Genomic DNA, 17,062 nt, shown 5'->3' with positions numbered 1-17,062 from the left:
CTTTTCAGTGTAACACAGCAAGATTATTATTGGCAGGTCTTGCAGCTACGGCCGCAGAATGAACAATGAGAAGGTGACTTTGCTTGACTCTTTGTTTATATTCAGGTCAGTGGATCAGCATCACAACAGTGACTTTAAGAAAAAGGTTAACATTTTCCCCTTTCTGTCAATATATGCATGAGAATCTTTTATACGTACAGACTTGAAAAGTGATCTCTGGCTAAAACAGCACATATTACTGGCTCAAAGGTGTTTTTTCAGGACATATAGAAGCTGAAAGTCTGAAAGTGCATCAATTCTGACGAAACAGTGGCCCACACAACCATACATGTGTGCTTCCCAGTCTGTCCTGGGAAGACGAATTACCTCATGAGTCATTTACAACTGGCTACAACCGTCAATTAGGTCTTTATTCACAGGCTGGAGATGTGTTCTCTTCTGGGATCTATTCTCCACACTGCTGCCCAGCTAGAAAAACATCCATTCACTACCCCACGAGCCCCCCTCAAGTTAAATAAGGAAAAACGCCGCGTATGGCCTGAAGTCAGCCTACCATGAAAGGAGTTATCTGTGGAAAATGTGGCTGTCAAAAAACGAGCGGTCTCAAGCGTCCACGTCAAAAATTCCAGTCAAACAGAGCAGTGACGAAAGAAAAAAAAAAAAAAAAAGAATTGAAAACCCAATGGCTCTTTTGGCCCCAACACATGGAGATCTAATGTCTGCAACACAATGGAAATTTGACCATGAATAAGATCAACAGAAGTTCTAGTTTGTGCTTAGAAACAGTTTTCATATCATATCTAGATCTTAAATGGTTTTCTTCAAAAGCAGAGCAGGCACTGTAGGCAATCAGATGTCTCTCAGTAGTGCCCCTCTCTGGTTAAGAGAGGAAGATCTACGTCGAAACAGCTGCTGGAAAGCCTCCATCTTATAGTAGAGAGCAGACAAGATGAAGATGGGCGTGGCAGCGGCCTTTTTTTCTAACCATGAAAGAGCATCTTTGGTGGATAATGGTGCGATTCAAGTTTGAACCTTCAATCAATCCTTCTCCAGTGTCTTATAATGAAACATGAGCCTTTATGTGTAGATTTTTGTTTTTAAGAAAAAAAAAACTTGTAAAAGTACTTTTGCTATGACAAAAGCCAAGAATTTAAAATCATTGTTTTCTTAAATCTTGAATGTGTTGAGAACAAAGAAATGTAATAAATGCCCGTAAACAAAAATAATGTACTCTGTGTTTCTGCAGATGCATGTACTTATTGTGAACATATCAAAAAATAGGTTTTCAATCAAGATTTGCACATATGCATAAGACGGTTAATATTTTATTGTTTCTGAGAAGAGCAGTATAGAATGTTCCCCCACGGACTGAGCGCCGCGGGTTGGAAAAGGGGGCAAAAAGACAGATCGCTCGGCTGATAGCAGCATTTCAGCACTTGATCTGACCTTGGAGTGATTACTCTGAAAACAAAAACCTAGACATTAAAGTGTGGGGGGAAAGCGAGTGAAACACGTAGCTTGAAACGAAGCTGCCATTCAATAGTTTTTCCATTTGTCAGTGCAGGAAAAAAAAAACAACTTATGCTGCGCTCGGAAGGGTAAGGAAACTTTTTTTTAAGATTCAATCTTAATTAACACTGCTACTTTGTTCGGCTGAGCAGTGCTTATTTAATTGTGAAAACACATTTTATTTTATAGTTTAAAATAAAGAGCTGAGGAGTTCTATAAATTGCTCATGCAAGGTCACAGAAAAGCTTTAGGTCATTAAACGCTCTAATTTTTCAGACTCCACACACAGACGCCTACAAGGAATCTCCTTTCTGTCCAGTTGCAGGCTGCCTTCTACAGGATTAGCATATCCACGACTGCAGCCCAGCCACCAAGCACCCCAGGCGACAGGGCTGCTTCTGTCCGCCGCATAGCACCTCCACAAGGGTCAGGGCCAAGAGTCCTCCCCCTTCCTCCACTGCACACCGAAGAACAGCTGCTCTGCTAAAACACATTGACTGAGCATTGACTACTGCCTGCTGGACTCATTTTCAACCTAATTGCGACAAAAAATATATATATATATATTATAATTTAAACAGAAATGCAGTTACAGGTCTAGTGAGAAAATATAAAGTGGCATATAGAGCCTGGTAAATAATTAAATTTGCAACGTTGCCGTTACAGTTGTTGCTAGGTTGTTGGTTTTTTTTTTTCCTTCTATCGTGTCTTGTTTGAATTTTCTACAGCCCGACTCACATTTTGTGCTCCCCTCCGCTCTCTGTTTGGCTGCCGTTTTCATGCCGTGTTCGCCAATGTCACAGACATAAAAAAGGCGGTAATTAATGAGAACTTTTAGGAAAATTGAGGAGAGAATGGGAAGGCAAGGAAATGAAAACAATGACCTCATTAATATTGATCTTTTTTTTATTAAATGCTTTCAAATTTTGTTGCATTTATAACTTGACATACAATTATTTTATTGTTTTTTCATGGGTAACGGCCAATATGGTCTTCTCAGCAAAAAAAAAAAAAAACATATATATTATTTTTTTTTCTCCTTACTGCTGCTAAAATTGTAGATTGCTTTTTACAGTTATGCTTAGTGCTACCTTCATTTATTTATTTTATTGTTTGATTCTGCTACTTGCTACTATACCAGCAAAACTATGTATTTTTTTTTCTTAGTCTTTCTGCTCTTTACGGCATTACAGAAGTAAAGCTGATACTGGCTGGGCTAGCTGGGTTAATATATTGGATAGACCCTACACTTGTAGAGCTGTACAATATATTGAACTGCAGTTATTATCTCAAAAATCGTAATTGCAAAAGGCAGAATATTTTACATGCTCAGCACATGTAAAATATAGTCGGTTAAAAAAACCTAATGTATGTTTCTAGTGGCTGAGATGGTAATAGAGACTAGCGGGTAAGTAAATAGTAAAAAAAAATATAGGCTAATCCTAATTAAAGTCATCAAAGCAATTTTCAGTGATAGTATTTTTTTTTCTCATCTTGTGCTGCATGAGCTGGCTGCTTAGCAGGAGTAAAAAAAAGGCAGCGCTCCTTTTGTTTCCAATTTTTGGAGAACAGATATATTTCCACATAGAACAATCGCCTGTTTTTTGTAACTTAAGGAAAAGTTAAACAACGGCGGGCAGCAACAAATGGGGTAGGAACAGTACTGTGCTTCTCTTCTCTTCACACAGCTAAAGAAAACTCTGAAAACTCCAGCACTTTCTCTGGGCTCTCAGAAAAAACATCAAGAAAAATGTATGACTGAACATTTTGGTAACCATAACTTTTCAGAAACGATTTTATTCTTGACTCCAGAAACTGAATCCTGCCTAATTTCTAAACTAAATTTGAATGTTTAGTTACACATTTAGCGAACCACTTGCACATAACCCTTGCAGGCAACCACATTTTGTTAAAGAGAGAAAAAAAAGATCCAAAAAAGAAAAATATGCGCGATTTGTCTTGTATCTGAGAATCTGAACGTAACAAAAAAAAACAGCTCTGTTAAGCACACAATTACTTTAAATACACAGACACATTTAAACCCCCCAAAAAAACAAGCACAAAAGACAAAGCAGACGTGACTCCAAGAAGAGCACGAAAACACCACAGCCACAGCTACTGAGTGGATATCTCCAGTTACATTCAAAGATGTGAAAACTTCATCACAAGTCAGTCATTTTTACAGTCGTATTCTGCAGCAAAATATAAAGCACCTTGAAAAATATCAATGGACAAAACCTCCATCTGCCTGTTGTGCTAACAACACCGTACGTTTCAAGGAGAGTTATTAGTTGCTAGTTTCACATTCACTGGCCAACTTTCTGCTTCGTTACTTCTCACCGTATGCGCGTGACCTCTCTCACTCAGAGTGAGTATGACCTCTGAGGCTCTTTCCCTACCATCTAACCGTGGAGGGACTCTGAAAATATCTAATTGTATTCTTTTATTCTCTGTGCCTGGCGAGAAGAGATGGAGGCAGGCGAGGGATAAGAGGGGAGAGAACGACGGAGAGATTCAGCTGAGAGTTTAGAGGCGACACAGGAGAAAAGGGAGGAGGCATGGAGGGGAAAAGAGGAAAACGGAATTGCTGTCTTTTTGAAATCACAATCGAGAGACTATTAGATCCTGCCACCTTCTTTCCTATTAGTCTTAATACATGCGATAACAGACAAAATAAATGTCATTTTTACACCGGAAGATGTCAGAAGTTCTTTTATGACTCTTAACCAACAATTAGAGTAGGTTTTTGATATTGAACGAAAAGGAAATAACAAAAAGGCAAATGTAAATGTGCCAAAAGGTGGAAAATTAAGGTGTTACTCAGAATAAAACAACTAGCAAGTTCTTGGTCTCATGCTGTAGTTGTGAAACAAAATATTGGAGAAAAACCAGCGAAACCGCAAGGAACCCCACCTGAGTCTCAATCAAAATGACCTACTTCACAAACACAGCTACTGGGGCACGGCCAGCACAAATAGCCACACTACAAACTTACACTGCAATACAATAAATCTGACCAATCAAAAAGCTATGCAAAAAATCAAAAAAAGTAAGATTTTATGTATGCTTCCTTGTTTGATACTGATTAAAATGTGAGCTATTGTGTGTTTTGTCTACCAACAATGAGAACAAAAGTAAAACTAACTTGAACATGAACTTTTTTCCCCCTTTTTTTTCTTTTTTTTCTTTTTTTTGTCTTTGTCCAGAATAAACTTTCTACAACAATTTAGCATATTACAACCAGACAGTTTCAGGGAGGCTTTCTTGTGGTCACTACATAATGTTTTGAACTCCTAATTACACATTAAGCAGCAGACATGACGAAGTTTTTAATGCTATTTTGGTGCACGTGAAAGTCTCCGTTTTGAGATTTCTTGCTGTGCATTTCAGATGAATAAGTGGGCAACCAGAGATCCACCTTGATTGGCTATTCATTTTTAATCTATCTAAACCTGGCACTTCCACCATTTTCAGTCAATAAACTTATCAGCCAGCATGCTGATGTACTTTTTTGAGTTGCAAATAAATTAATTATGATAAGTGCTGGAGTCAAAAGGTTTGATGCACATATGGGGTTACCTATAATTCAACTGGTTTTTGTTTAATTTACTTAATATATCAGAGTTCAATTCCTCTTCTTCTCTTTTTTGTAATAGTTTTTTTTTTTTTACAACAAAACTAGTCGGGTCTGATCAAAGATCAGAAGGACAGATACAGATTTTTTTTTTTCTTTTCATTAAATGCATCAAAACTAAGAGTACTGAAAGAACTAAGGATGCTGTTTTTTAGTCTATAAAGCATCAACCAAAAGCATGCACTTCTTTTGAGTTTTATTTTAAAGGACATGGATAAATCATTTCATTCATTAAATGAATGATCATGTAATTCCTTCCATTTCTGTCAGATTCTATATTACAAAATATGTGCAAGAATCTGAAACATATTGTGGGTTTTTTTCTTTCCTTTTATTTTTTTCATGTCTTATAGTTTTTTAACAAACACTAAATACACCAGAATTGGTCAACGTCTGTTTTCGCAAGCCAGACTTTGGATACTGTTTTGGACATCTAAAATAATAACCCAAAACATACTTTTTCTTCAGATAGTAAAACTATCTAAGTGCATATGGTCCATATACAAAGAGCATTGTTACAATACAAAAAAAAAACACTGAAATTATTCATTAAACTACATTTTTTAAATCATCCTAGCAAGTCATATGATTTGATATTTTCTGCCATCATATGCACCATGTGTTTTTGGCTCAGTGTGCCTGTTTGTGTGCTTGAATGCTCTCCAAAGCAGCCGTGCTCTAAGTGAGACCGTTCAGCCTCAGCCGAAGAAAAAGAAAAAAGAAAAAGAAAAAGAAAACAGACACAGCCAAGTTCCAGGTCCACACCAATTTTCTACAGTAATGCAGCTGGAAAGGGACTCGATATTTATTAACTGACTCATCAATACGATAAGTTTGCTAACTCTCTCCCTCTGTGCTTTAAAAAAGTTACCTCTCTGGCTTCTCAACCCCTGCAGGGCTCTGAGGCAAACAAACTCCACTCACAGTAAAGTAGTGCGGACCGACTGTTACAGAGCTGCAGCCTCCGTGAAAACCTGTTTCCTTTCCTCAGGCGAATTTCAATCTGAGAAACAGATGAGGCTCAGGAAACTATCTATTACTCAGGTTTTACTGGGGTTCAAAGAGAGCGGAGCATATAGATCAGAGCAATATCAGAATATTCTCTGCGCCTGTTCCTGGTAACGGGTCACATCTGAGATTAACAGTGGATTTATTTCAATCTCAATTTTTTCCCCCCTTCACAGAAAGCAGGAAAACTTGTCAGCACATCTGGAAGGTATCAAGTTAACTAAGCAGCCTGTCAACTCAAAACTTTTTCTTTTTTTTTTTTTCCTCGGGAAAAAATAGCACAGCCCAGTGAATGTGTGTCTATCAATGGTAGGCATCAAGATCTAACTCAAGATTGCGTTTACCTTCATTAAAGACAGTGCTCCATTAACAAACAGTCAGGGTAAGTCTGGCTTTGGGCACCCAGACCACACCAGTCATGCTCCATGGTTTATCAAGCTGGGAATCTACACACCCGGCTAGGACTGGCCCCCCGACTCCAACCGGGAGCCTTCGCAGTCGCCCCTCCGTTTTTACACCCTGGCCGCTAATGGTTTCAAGCAATAAGTCATGTTTTCACAAACTTCAAACTCAATGTAAATAGTTGCTCAACAAATTCGCCGTGTGCTATTAATGACTTTGCTCACTAGGAGGGTTTTTTTTTTTTTTTTTTTCGGTCGACAAATAAAACACTAAGTGCTGGTGGCAGTTGAGTGAAAGGTCTCGGTAAACTCTGCCAGGCGGCGATCAGACTTAATAAGCCGGGGACAAGGCTGTACAGTGTGCTATATGAGGGACTTTTGGAAGGAAATGCTGTCTGGACAAACAGTTTACAAGAGCTTGGACTAGAAGGAGCAACGAGGTTTCACGTCTGAGAAACTTTTTGAAAGGTGCTTGATCTTATTCAACAACCTTTACAGTACTATTTCCTTATTATCAGCACACAGATTTTTTTTTCTTTCTTAATGTTTTAGTGAAAGGTTGATTTTTTTTTCTGTTACTGTGCATCATCTTTAGATCAACTTTTTAAGAGTTTGTTTTAGAGCAACACATCAGGACCTTTGGGCTTTAAGACAGCGGTCTAGACCCTTCCTCTAATACATAAAGCATACAGTATGACACTATTACACTAAAACTTTGCAGATTTTTCAATAAGAATTTTCATAAGTTCTAAAAAACTAAGCTAAAACAAAAAAAGTGCATTTTAACCTACAGTCTTTTTAATTATTCTCCTTTTTCAAAATACTATTTAAGGTTCAAAATAACACCTCCAATAATTTTGTTTAATTTTCAACAGCACCAGGGTTGTTCAAAGTAATTACAAGGCACACTATTCTGCATAGTTTCAAACAAACAAACAAACAAAAAATAGAAACTGTATGTAATAATCTGAAAAACAATTATTCTAATCTGATTTGGCTTTTTCTTCTTAAAAGATCTTTTACCACAACTCTCAGAAACTAGTTTAGGATTATGACCAAAATGTAGAAACAAATCCTTAAAAGTTTGAACACGAACAATTTAATACTACTTAACATTTGGGCTTTAGTTTACTTATATGCGCTTACTTTGGTATTTTGTAAGCAAAATTCAATGCAACCTATATCACTGAATTAAATAAGGGGACTAAAGATTTAAATATTGAAGGATGAATTAAAATAGACGTTCTGGTTGTACAAGCACATGTTTTGTAGAATGTGAAGACTTTTACTAAATATTTCAAATCTACATGTAGAGTGCAGGACACGCTTGACCCGTGTGTTTCCACGACGGTCGAAAGTTTTAAGCATGATCATCAGACTGCTTTAGGAAGCGAGAAAATACGTGATTTCCATCTGTGTGTTAATCTGAGATTGCTGCTCGAAACAGGCGGGTAGAAACACCGGGAATAAAAGTAGAAAACATAAAAAGAACAGAATTTGTTTCTCCAGAACTACAGCTGACAACACTCCAGTAGAAATTTGCGTAGATCTGGGGACCACAGGCAGCAGGGAAATAGGCCTTACTTTACGGGTTATATCTCGAAAGACGCACGGCACAACTACATGAAACCCAACAATCTCGTTGGTGTACTTTCCTGTCCTCAGCAGCAGTCGGTCTGTACCTACAGAATCTGGCTGCGCAGAATAAAGAGCGATGGTTCATTCAGAGCGGAGAGAGAGAGAGAGAGAAGGAGGGAAACATCTCCCACTCTCAGCGGGGGAAGCCTGCTCGATGCGCGGCTACAGCACTTACTTGGTGTTGGTCCGGTTCCAGAAGACGGCGTAGCGGTCGGCCACCACTTTGGATCCGGGCTCCTGGCTTAGAACACACATCAGCAGCACCAGGCAGACGAAGAGGACCATTTCCACTTGCAGCATCACTACAGCAAAACTTCGTTAGTCTATTCCGTCTCAGTGTCGATCGCTCGGTAGGATCAGATATGTGGAGCGGGTTGGAGGGTGCAGGTAGGAGAAACGGGGCGCCTGAACCGGGACAGGTGACCTGATCTCAGTCACATGTGGACCGGTGTTTCTGCTTCAGAGCTATCAACGTAAGGCGAACAGAAAGAGAAACGAGCGAAAGAAAAGAGGCAAATGTGATCATTCAACGGGGAGGACGGATGAGGTGACACTTGTTCAGGTGAAGTTACAAAAAATTAAGGCGTCAACAGTCCCGATGAAAACATGTGCCTTTTTTGTTCCTGCCGGTTTATCAGGACGGAGGAATCCAGATAGAATGTGGTCCCCCCCTCTCTGATGCACAAACAAGTGAGACCAGCGCAGAAAGCCACCAATGCGCAGCAGAACACTCGGTGTCTCCCGTGGCGTTGTACAGTGTCAAACCCCCCCTTGCGCTTGCTGGGTGTAGCCTGTGTCAGGGCCAAAGTGACAACTGCTCAGCCCTTCACTCCAAACGCAAAAAGCGCAGATTAGTCCGAGACGTGATGGAGAGAGGGGGGCTCAATGTGGTCCAATGACGCTGTGAGGGCGCAAGTCAGATGTCCATGTTATTATCCCGGCAACTTTCTGAAGCCATGCAGTCAGCCAGTCAGTGCGTGCCGGAGGAAAATGATGACTGACAGCGTTAGATCGCCGTGTAAAACAAACCCAAAACAAACAAAAAATGAAACACTGTCATCCTCTTCGCTGTGATCCGCCGGAGGTGTCACGGCCGAGGCGGGGAGGAGTCCGTCTCTGTGGCCGTGTTGTGTTTTCTCTCTCTCTCTCTCTCTCTCTGTCTCTCTCTCTCTCTCTCTCTTCCTCTCGCTCTCTCTCCCTCTCCCTTCTGGAGACGCTTGTTTTTATCTCCGCATTCCAAAGTGTCCTCCTCATATATAAGCCATCGCGCAACGTAGGGGAGTGGAAAAATCGCAGCGCTCTCCCATGTGCGTGCTCTGTTGTCGTCCCTCCCGTTCTTTTTGTTTTGTTGTTATTTGATTTTTTTTTTTTTTTTTTTTTTTTTTTTTTTTTTTTTTTTTTTTGTGTTTTTAGTGGACACGAAGGGACTGGGTAAGAGGAAGGACAGATGTAGCAGCTCCACGCAAGCTCCAGACGGGGACTGAGAGAGTGGGTTTGGTTACGGCGGAGCGGGGCATAGTCCCATTGGTTTGCGACGATCTAAATGGGCGTGAAACCAGCAGACCTAAGCCCCGCCCACTTCTTAAAACCGAGGTAATTCAATTATAGAAAGGTGGAGCTGGAAGGGGGCAGAGGAGCGAGGTGCCCAGGACAGGGAGCACTTTTTACATTCTCCACTGACAGATCCCGCAGATAAGCTGCGCTCGGTGCTATTTAATTACATGCAAAAGGACGCGGTGTAAAAAAAAAAAGAAAAAAAAGAGAAAAGAAATAAAAGAAAGTAGAGAAAGAAAAAGAGTAAATATATTTTACTATTTAATAAAAACGGCACATTTGAAGAAATACAAATAAAAAATTACCAAATATTACACATAATATAGTAACCTATAGATATTTGTATTGCATTTATTTATCATTTTGTTGTACTTTATTTTTCACTGAATCATATAAGATTGTCCAGTTTTCTGTTTTATTCTATTATCATTATTTCCATCTCAGATTTTTCTATATATTACATGTGTATTGAGACAAAACAAGCATAAAAACATAATTCCCCACACTGATTTCTCAAGTATGCTCTCTGTTAAAAAAAAGAAAAGAAAGTCAAGGTATTTATAATTATTTAATATACATTATTTCAAGTATAATTTTATCTATAATGTTTTTATGTTTCTTTTTTCATTTATGTTTACAGTTTTTGTTCCAGTGGTGTTTACACATTTAAAGTTTAATAAGAAAAAAAAAGACTTTTTTTTAAGAAAAAAAATGTTTAAGTTTTTTTTTTCTTCCTCTTCTTCCTTTTTTGTTGTGGGCAAAATTAAATAAATATGACCCTTAATTTTTAAGCTCAACAGAGTATGTAAGCCTGGTTGTAACTCTCTGCAAAAAAAAAAAAAGAAATGCCACATTGTTTTCCACAAGAGTTCAAGAAGGTGCATCAAGTCCATCTGTGCAAAAAAAAAAAAAGAAGAAGGTGAGTGGTTGTTTACGAAATCTCCATGCACATGTATCAGAACAGCTTTCTGTTCTGATTCAAGGAGAATGACGAGTTCCAGTACCCTGAAAGCCCCGTAGCTCTGAATCACTGATTCAGCCTAAGAAAAAAAGCGAGTTGTAGTTGCCCGTGTTTGAAATACTCGCAGAAAGCTTCACAGCAGGGGCAGAGACAACCCAAAGTTTGATGAGGCCCAAAGCAGAATTTGATGTTGGGGCCCGTTTTAGTACAAAATTTATAGTTTGCATATTGTACGTTTAACGCTGTGGCAGTTTTTGATCTTGATGAAATGGCTCACTTCCCTGGGCAGCAGGGAAAGTTTGTCAACTGTGCTGACATATATAAAGTTAGTAAAAGCTAAGAGTGGTTATTAGACTTGTGGTTTAAGTTCATTGTAGAAGTAAAAATTTAAATTGAGTCCAGATTTGACCAGTTTAGCATCAGAAAAGTTAATTTTGCTTGTAAGCTGTGCTTGTATGACACAGTTGTCAGGCTAAATATTTACATACCACCTTTTGTAATACATTTTTAAAGGTTTTGTGATTGTGATAAATGTTGTAGAAGTATTTTAGCTGTATATTAAACCAAGAAGTATTCATATATTTTTATAATACCAATCAGTTTAATCATTTATTAAAAATATGTAATAAAGTTGTGTATAAAACTAACAACATTTTCAAAGTGGGTGCTCAGACATGTCAGGAGAGAATTTGGAAATAGGCTTAATCTTGGTGAACTTGAAAATAGTTTGAAATTATAATTTCAAACTATTTTCAGTGTGAAAATGTAAGTATTGCACTGGTTCTAATTTTAATGAGAGTTCCAAAGAAAGGAAATATAAACTCCCATATCCATGTAAACAAACTGAAGTCAGTCAGTCACTAAAAGTAGGCCACATATGAACATTTTCCATCAGAAATGTCAACATTTATAAAAGTGCGTAGTCTAACTGAGAAAGAAACCATGATTAAATTCAGTTAATTTTTGTAGTGCTAAATTATAACCAATCTTCTTCATCTTGGGATATTTCACAAACAAGTCAGATTCATATGCAGTTATGTAAAAAAACCAAGAAAAAAACAAGCTTAGTTCAGTTTCAGTTCTTTCCATTCCACTCAATTTGTGTAGATTGAATATTACATCAATTTATGTCAGTCACATTGCTTCGCTTTATTTTTACACCAGGTAATGACAGAAGATATATAAAACTCACAAGAGAGTCTTGTAAATTGTCTTTTGCATCATTGCATTTCTCCTTGTAATGTCTAGGAAATTAGAGGCTGCTGCGTCTAAATGTCTGCTGCGTCTTCTGTGCGACAGGTGCTGTTGGCCATCAAGGGAGCAGAAAAGGAGAAAAAATGGAGGAGGAAAGACAAGAGAAGGAGGAGGAGGAGGCTAAGAGGGCAGCTAATATTTTAAGATAATCCTCTTGACCTGTTCTCGTACTCTTGTGTAAACTCAGCGCTGTTCGCTTGCAGCTATTGCCGCACACACTGGCAGGAGGGGCGCTCTTCTGCAACCAGACATAAATACAATTATCGCGCCATGCAAACTCCCAGAAGTGTCCCTTTTTTATATTCCTCTGTTTTTGCAGAACATATATTTAAGAGAAAAATACATCAGCTACCAGACGAGAAGGGATGGGAAGGTCAGCGGACATGGTTGTTTTCACACCCACTTTACAGCCGTGTCTGCATTCCTCTCCTGGTGAGTCTCATCTCTGTCTCACATGCAATAAAAATAAGTTGATAACAGGCACGTTTAACTCACTACGCCCTCAGAATACACCCCCAGCTGCTTTCATTTTCTCCTAATCATCCTCATCCTCTTCTTCACCTACTGTCAAAGAGAGCGACGGTAATAACATCGTTTCTCTTTTCCCACTTATTCCAGCAGAATGATGCAAGGATCTTTTTAATGTTTTAAAAAATATATATTTTTCTGTTTCACTATTGAGAAGAAGGGCAGAATGACAATACATTTATTATTACAGTTCCCAAATAAATGTATTTTTCATCACTTTTTCTCTTCCGTTATTGTGTGATTTTTTTGTATTAGTTTCCTCAATAAATAGTCCAAGAAACACTTGATGGGCACAATCACTTCTTATTCCCTGTAGAAGCCATTTACCTGGGAGGTTTTATATTCCAATTCGATTTGAGTCAAGATTTTTGGTAATGTCTTTTTGATAAAGGATAACAGGCTTCATCAAGAGCTTTACTTTGATATATAGTAGTCATTCTGGCCAAAAATGACAAGGATTTGGCTTTGAGCCTGAGGTTTTCCCCTTCTCAGATTCAATGATCAGCATGCACACACAGCCAGGGTCGGAAGGCGGATGGGCTGGAGAAAATGAGCGTCTGGCTGGGTGGTGGGATGATTTATAACTTTTATTAACGTTACCGTTCTTTTGTGATCAGGGCAATTAGCACAGAAATCATAACAATGACTCATTAATAGAGGTGAAAACGCAGCTCTGTTTTCCTGGTGTCAGAATGGCGGGTCGGGCACACCAACAAGCAATTACAGACATGAAAGGGACCCTTTGAACAGGTTCTTTTGAAAATATCTGCCAATTAACATCTATAACATGCATGAAAAAAGAAAGTCAAATTGTCAAAGAATAAATTAAAATGATCCTTTCAGCTTTTTGAATAGAGATTTCCAGCATCTTCCAATAGATGTGAATTTCAGTAATCACGCATGACAAAGTAAACTCTAAATCAATTAATGGATATAATTAAATGGACTGTGATAGCTTGTTTTTCATATTATAACCACAGCAAGTTCAATTTAAAGGCATGTTCGAGACCTTCGGAATAGAAAGTGCCGTCACATGAAACATAGATGCGGTCATTATGTGAGGTGCAACATGTGTTCATCGGTTGAGTTTAGGAGCTTTCTAATGTCTGAAAAGACAAATCAAACGGGTCCTATACTGGACTAAAATTAAGTGAGAAAGCAGCGTTCAGACAGTCTGAAAAGTCTTGGTAAAACCTATTCATAAGTACATGAAAAGATTTGACTCTATATATAAAGAAACCAGGGTTATCAGTCAGGGATCTTGCACCTTGCACTATTGTAGTATGTCATTAAGTCTCTGGCAAAATTATTTATATCCCTTTAACTTTTTCACAATTTGTCACAACCACATACTCCATCTTATGGTATTTGGATTTTGCCAATATAGTCATGGTTACTCTGGAGAAATGTTAGTTTCCCACTGCAGGTGGGAAAATCAGTCGACGGGACAACTATAAATTTTGCACTGGATAAATGCATCTATTATGGCGGAGTGGCAAGAAGAAGGTCATTGTTGAAATAAAGTTACAACACAGCCACTAGGGGTCTAGAGGGCACAGCAAGCATGTGAAACATGGCACTCTGGTCAGTTGCAACCAACGTTGAGCGCTTTACAAAATCTGTTGCAGAAATGTAGCATCACCTTGAGCACACCATCTTCCCATAACATGGTGGTAGCAACATCATGTTATGGCAACGCCTTTCTTCAGCAGGCACATAGAAGCTGGCTGGAGTTGATGAATAAAGCAACGTAGGGCAATTCTGGAAGACAACCTGCTGCAAAAAACTGGAGTAGAGATTCACTGTGCAGCAACTGTAAAGATACAGCCAGGACTAAAATGAATGGTTCAGATAAAAACATTCAGTTAGAATGTCTCATATGTTGAAATTTAATGCTTACATATACTCTTAATCCAGTTTAACTGAGCTGTGCATATTTCTGAAAGAATAATTAGTTGAAATTGTCACTGTTGAATTGAACCCCAAATAACTTAAGCCTCTAATTGCAGTGAAAGGTGCTTTTTCCATGTATCGATTTGGAGGCGTTAAAGACATGCCACACACCTCTGGTTTTAATTTGTAAAAAAACAAAAATTGAAAACGTATGTATTATTTTCCTTTCACTGTCAGAGTTCCTTTGTTTTTATCCAACACATAAAATCCTGATAAAACACACTAAAGTTTGCAGTGTGGGTCATAAAAATCGAGCCACTGCAGGACATGATATTCATCAGAGACACAAAGCTGATTTCTGGTTATTCAAGCCAAGAATGCTACAGGTGTCAGCATAAAGATCTACTCCGTCAGTTTTGCTCACACAGCTCCTTAAATGTGATGCTGTATCACACTGGCCCAGTGTCACAGGGTTAGTGTCGACTACACTTACAGAAAATCCTCTGTGCATTTTGGTCTGTAACCCCATTCATGACATTCATGCCTCTGCGTCAGAGGCAGATTAGATAGGCGGAGAAAATAGAATTTTATATTTCAGGATCACATATAAAAATATTGTCCTGTCTATTTGAGAAGATGGTAATCACAAGCACAAGCACGATAGCATCAGTAAAGAGCCAGAAATAAAAACGTGGTATAAAATACATTTTAAAAACTGACAAATTTGACAAATTATTTCATACCACACGTTACACATGAACTCACAAATTTATCAGTCTAGATCAAAAACCACTGTTGCATTTAAAACTCTGAGCTACCTACATTAATAAACCTGACACAAACCTCTCTCGTTACATCTGAACTCATGGAGAATATTGCCCACCCCCACTCTCTCTATATTCCTCACTACCTCCCTCCTTAGGATGCATATTAGATTAAAGATTTTATTGTCACACTCAATGCACTTAGAGTGTTGGCAAACTTAATCACAAGGAGACAGCATGTCATAGAAGAGACACCTTGGGTTGACTAAGTCATGACGAGCCAGCACAAATCGATGAGAAGGACTAATCGGATGTATCTGCTGGGACAAGCTCTGCCCTGAATCCAAATGATGGACACCAGATGGGGAGTGATGTTGGCATTAGTACACAATCAGTGCAGTAGATGGAGAAATGTAAGAACAAGGGCCTCCTATTCATTGAGGCATCAGCTTTTAAGCAGGTGCAGCCAAGGTCTCTCCTTTCAGAGAGAAAAAGCAGGAGCATATTAAAGAGGATGGATCGTCTTTGTTAGTGCAGGTGCAAAAATATGGAGACAAAGTCGAGATAAAGAAATAGAGAAAAAGGACACAAATGAGCACTTATTTGAAATTTGCAAGGACATAAAAAAATTAGCTGTGTTGAGACGCATGTAATACCTTAGGTTGTGATTTTGGGATATTTTTATCACTTGGATACCTTTTATATCAACAGTTTCGATCAGTAGTGTAATGGTGTGGGGGATCTTTTGGTCCTTGCACACTCCCTGACCAGAGAGGTATTTCTGACCCTCCCTTTAGATGACCACCATGTCACAAGGCTCAAACCATTTTTAAACTGGTCAAATTTGATCACTGCAACAAGTTGACTGTATTCCTGTGGAATCCACATTCAGCAGATTCACAGATCCAACAGAACACCCTTGGGTGTGTTTGAAAAGGAGGTATGCAACATTGATGTGCAGCCAACTAAACTGGAACAAAAAACACACAAAATATTTCAGAAGCCTTGTGAAATCTTTGTCATGAAGAAATAAGGTCATGAAAGCAAAAACTGGTCCAACCCAGCAACAGTAAAGTGTATCTCTAGTGAGTTTGAGCCCCTACCTTCACTCTGTCATAAAGCTGACTTTTCTCTCTGCAATAAAAGTTAAGGTCAGCTAAAGTCAAATGTACCCAGTTTATTGACTTTGTAGTACAGGAGATCACTTAGTATAAATTTACCATAAAACTGATTGATTCTCCAACCTTTCCCAATAGAGGCAACAAGCTTAAGGTGGGGAAAACATGACATATCCCTCTTCAGTAACGCCGTCCAAGATTTTCTCCGGCCAGAACAGAAATACAGTCCCTTCAGAAAATTTCGGGTCTCGCCCAGGGTCTCCTCCCTGCCAGACATACAAGGGAAACCTCCAGAGGGAGGGGACTGGGAGGCACCCTGATCAGAAGCCTTGAATTACCTCAGCAGACTCTTTTCAAAGTTCCTCCCAGATGACGGGTCTCCTGACTCTATGCTGGAGGAAGCTCATTTTGTGCCTGGGTACAAGAGTCCTTATGTTTTCAGTACATAAACGAATGAAGCCTTGTTTCCTATTCTGTCTTAGTGTTCCGAAAGAGCCTTTTATTTTCTCAGATGAATGAAGTTGTTTGCGCAGTTTGCGTCTTCATGCCATCAGCAGTTGAAGAATTAAAAACTCTTTATTTCAATCCGGATGTTAATATCCGTCACTGGTGTAAAACGTTTGACTTACAGCCAGTTTTTTTTTTTTTTTTAATGTAACTGTTCAGCAGTCCTCTCCTTCTTTCTTTCCACATTAAGGCGAACAAATGTTCCCTCACACACACACACACACACACACACACAGAGAGGGAAACCACAACCAGCTTTCTGCCTGTGCAGTATAAATGTCCTGCAACAAAGT

General features: G+C 38.8%; 1 protein-coding gene and 1 long non-coding RNA gene across 3 annotated transcripts in view; one reads left to right on the top strand and one right to left on the bottom strand.

The window, feature by feature from the left end:
* efna5b (ephrin-A5b) overlaps positions 1-9,561 on the bottom strand; it is a 114,438-nt gene extending 104,877 nt beyond the window's left edge. Inside the window, exon 1 of one of the 2 annotated variants that reach the window (XM_007557583.2) lies at positions 8,366-9,561. In XM_007557583.2, the coding sequence (XP_007557645.1) occupies positions 8,366-8,490 (125 nt within the window). In that variant the 5' untranslated portion in view covers positions 8,491-9,561. The remainder of the gene's footprint in view (positions 1-8,365) is intronic. The other variant, XM_007557582.2, reaches the window with a different exon arrangement.
* On the top strand, positions 9,430-12,707 carry LOC107836820 (uncharacterized). The gene is made up of 3 exons (XR_001662781.1): positions 9,430-9,508; positions 9,604-9,783; positions 12,005-12,707. It is a non-coding gene; the product is annotated as an uncharacterized LOC107836820 (long non-coding RNA).
* Positions 12,708-17,062: the final 4,355 nt, after the last annotated feature.

This window comes from Poecilia formosa, unplaced genomic scaffold, assembly GCF_000485575.1.
Source record: "Poecilia formosa unplaced genomic scaffold, Poecilia_formosa-5.1.2 Scaffold89, whole genome shotgun sequence".
Classification (NCBI taxonomy): Eukaryota; Metazoa; Chordata; class Actinopteri; order Cyprinodontiformes; family Poeciliidae; genus Poecilia; species Poecilia formosa.
The sequence above is the reverse complement of the archived record's forward strand: the minus strand, read 5'-3'. Positions and strand labels throughout refer to the sequence as shown.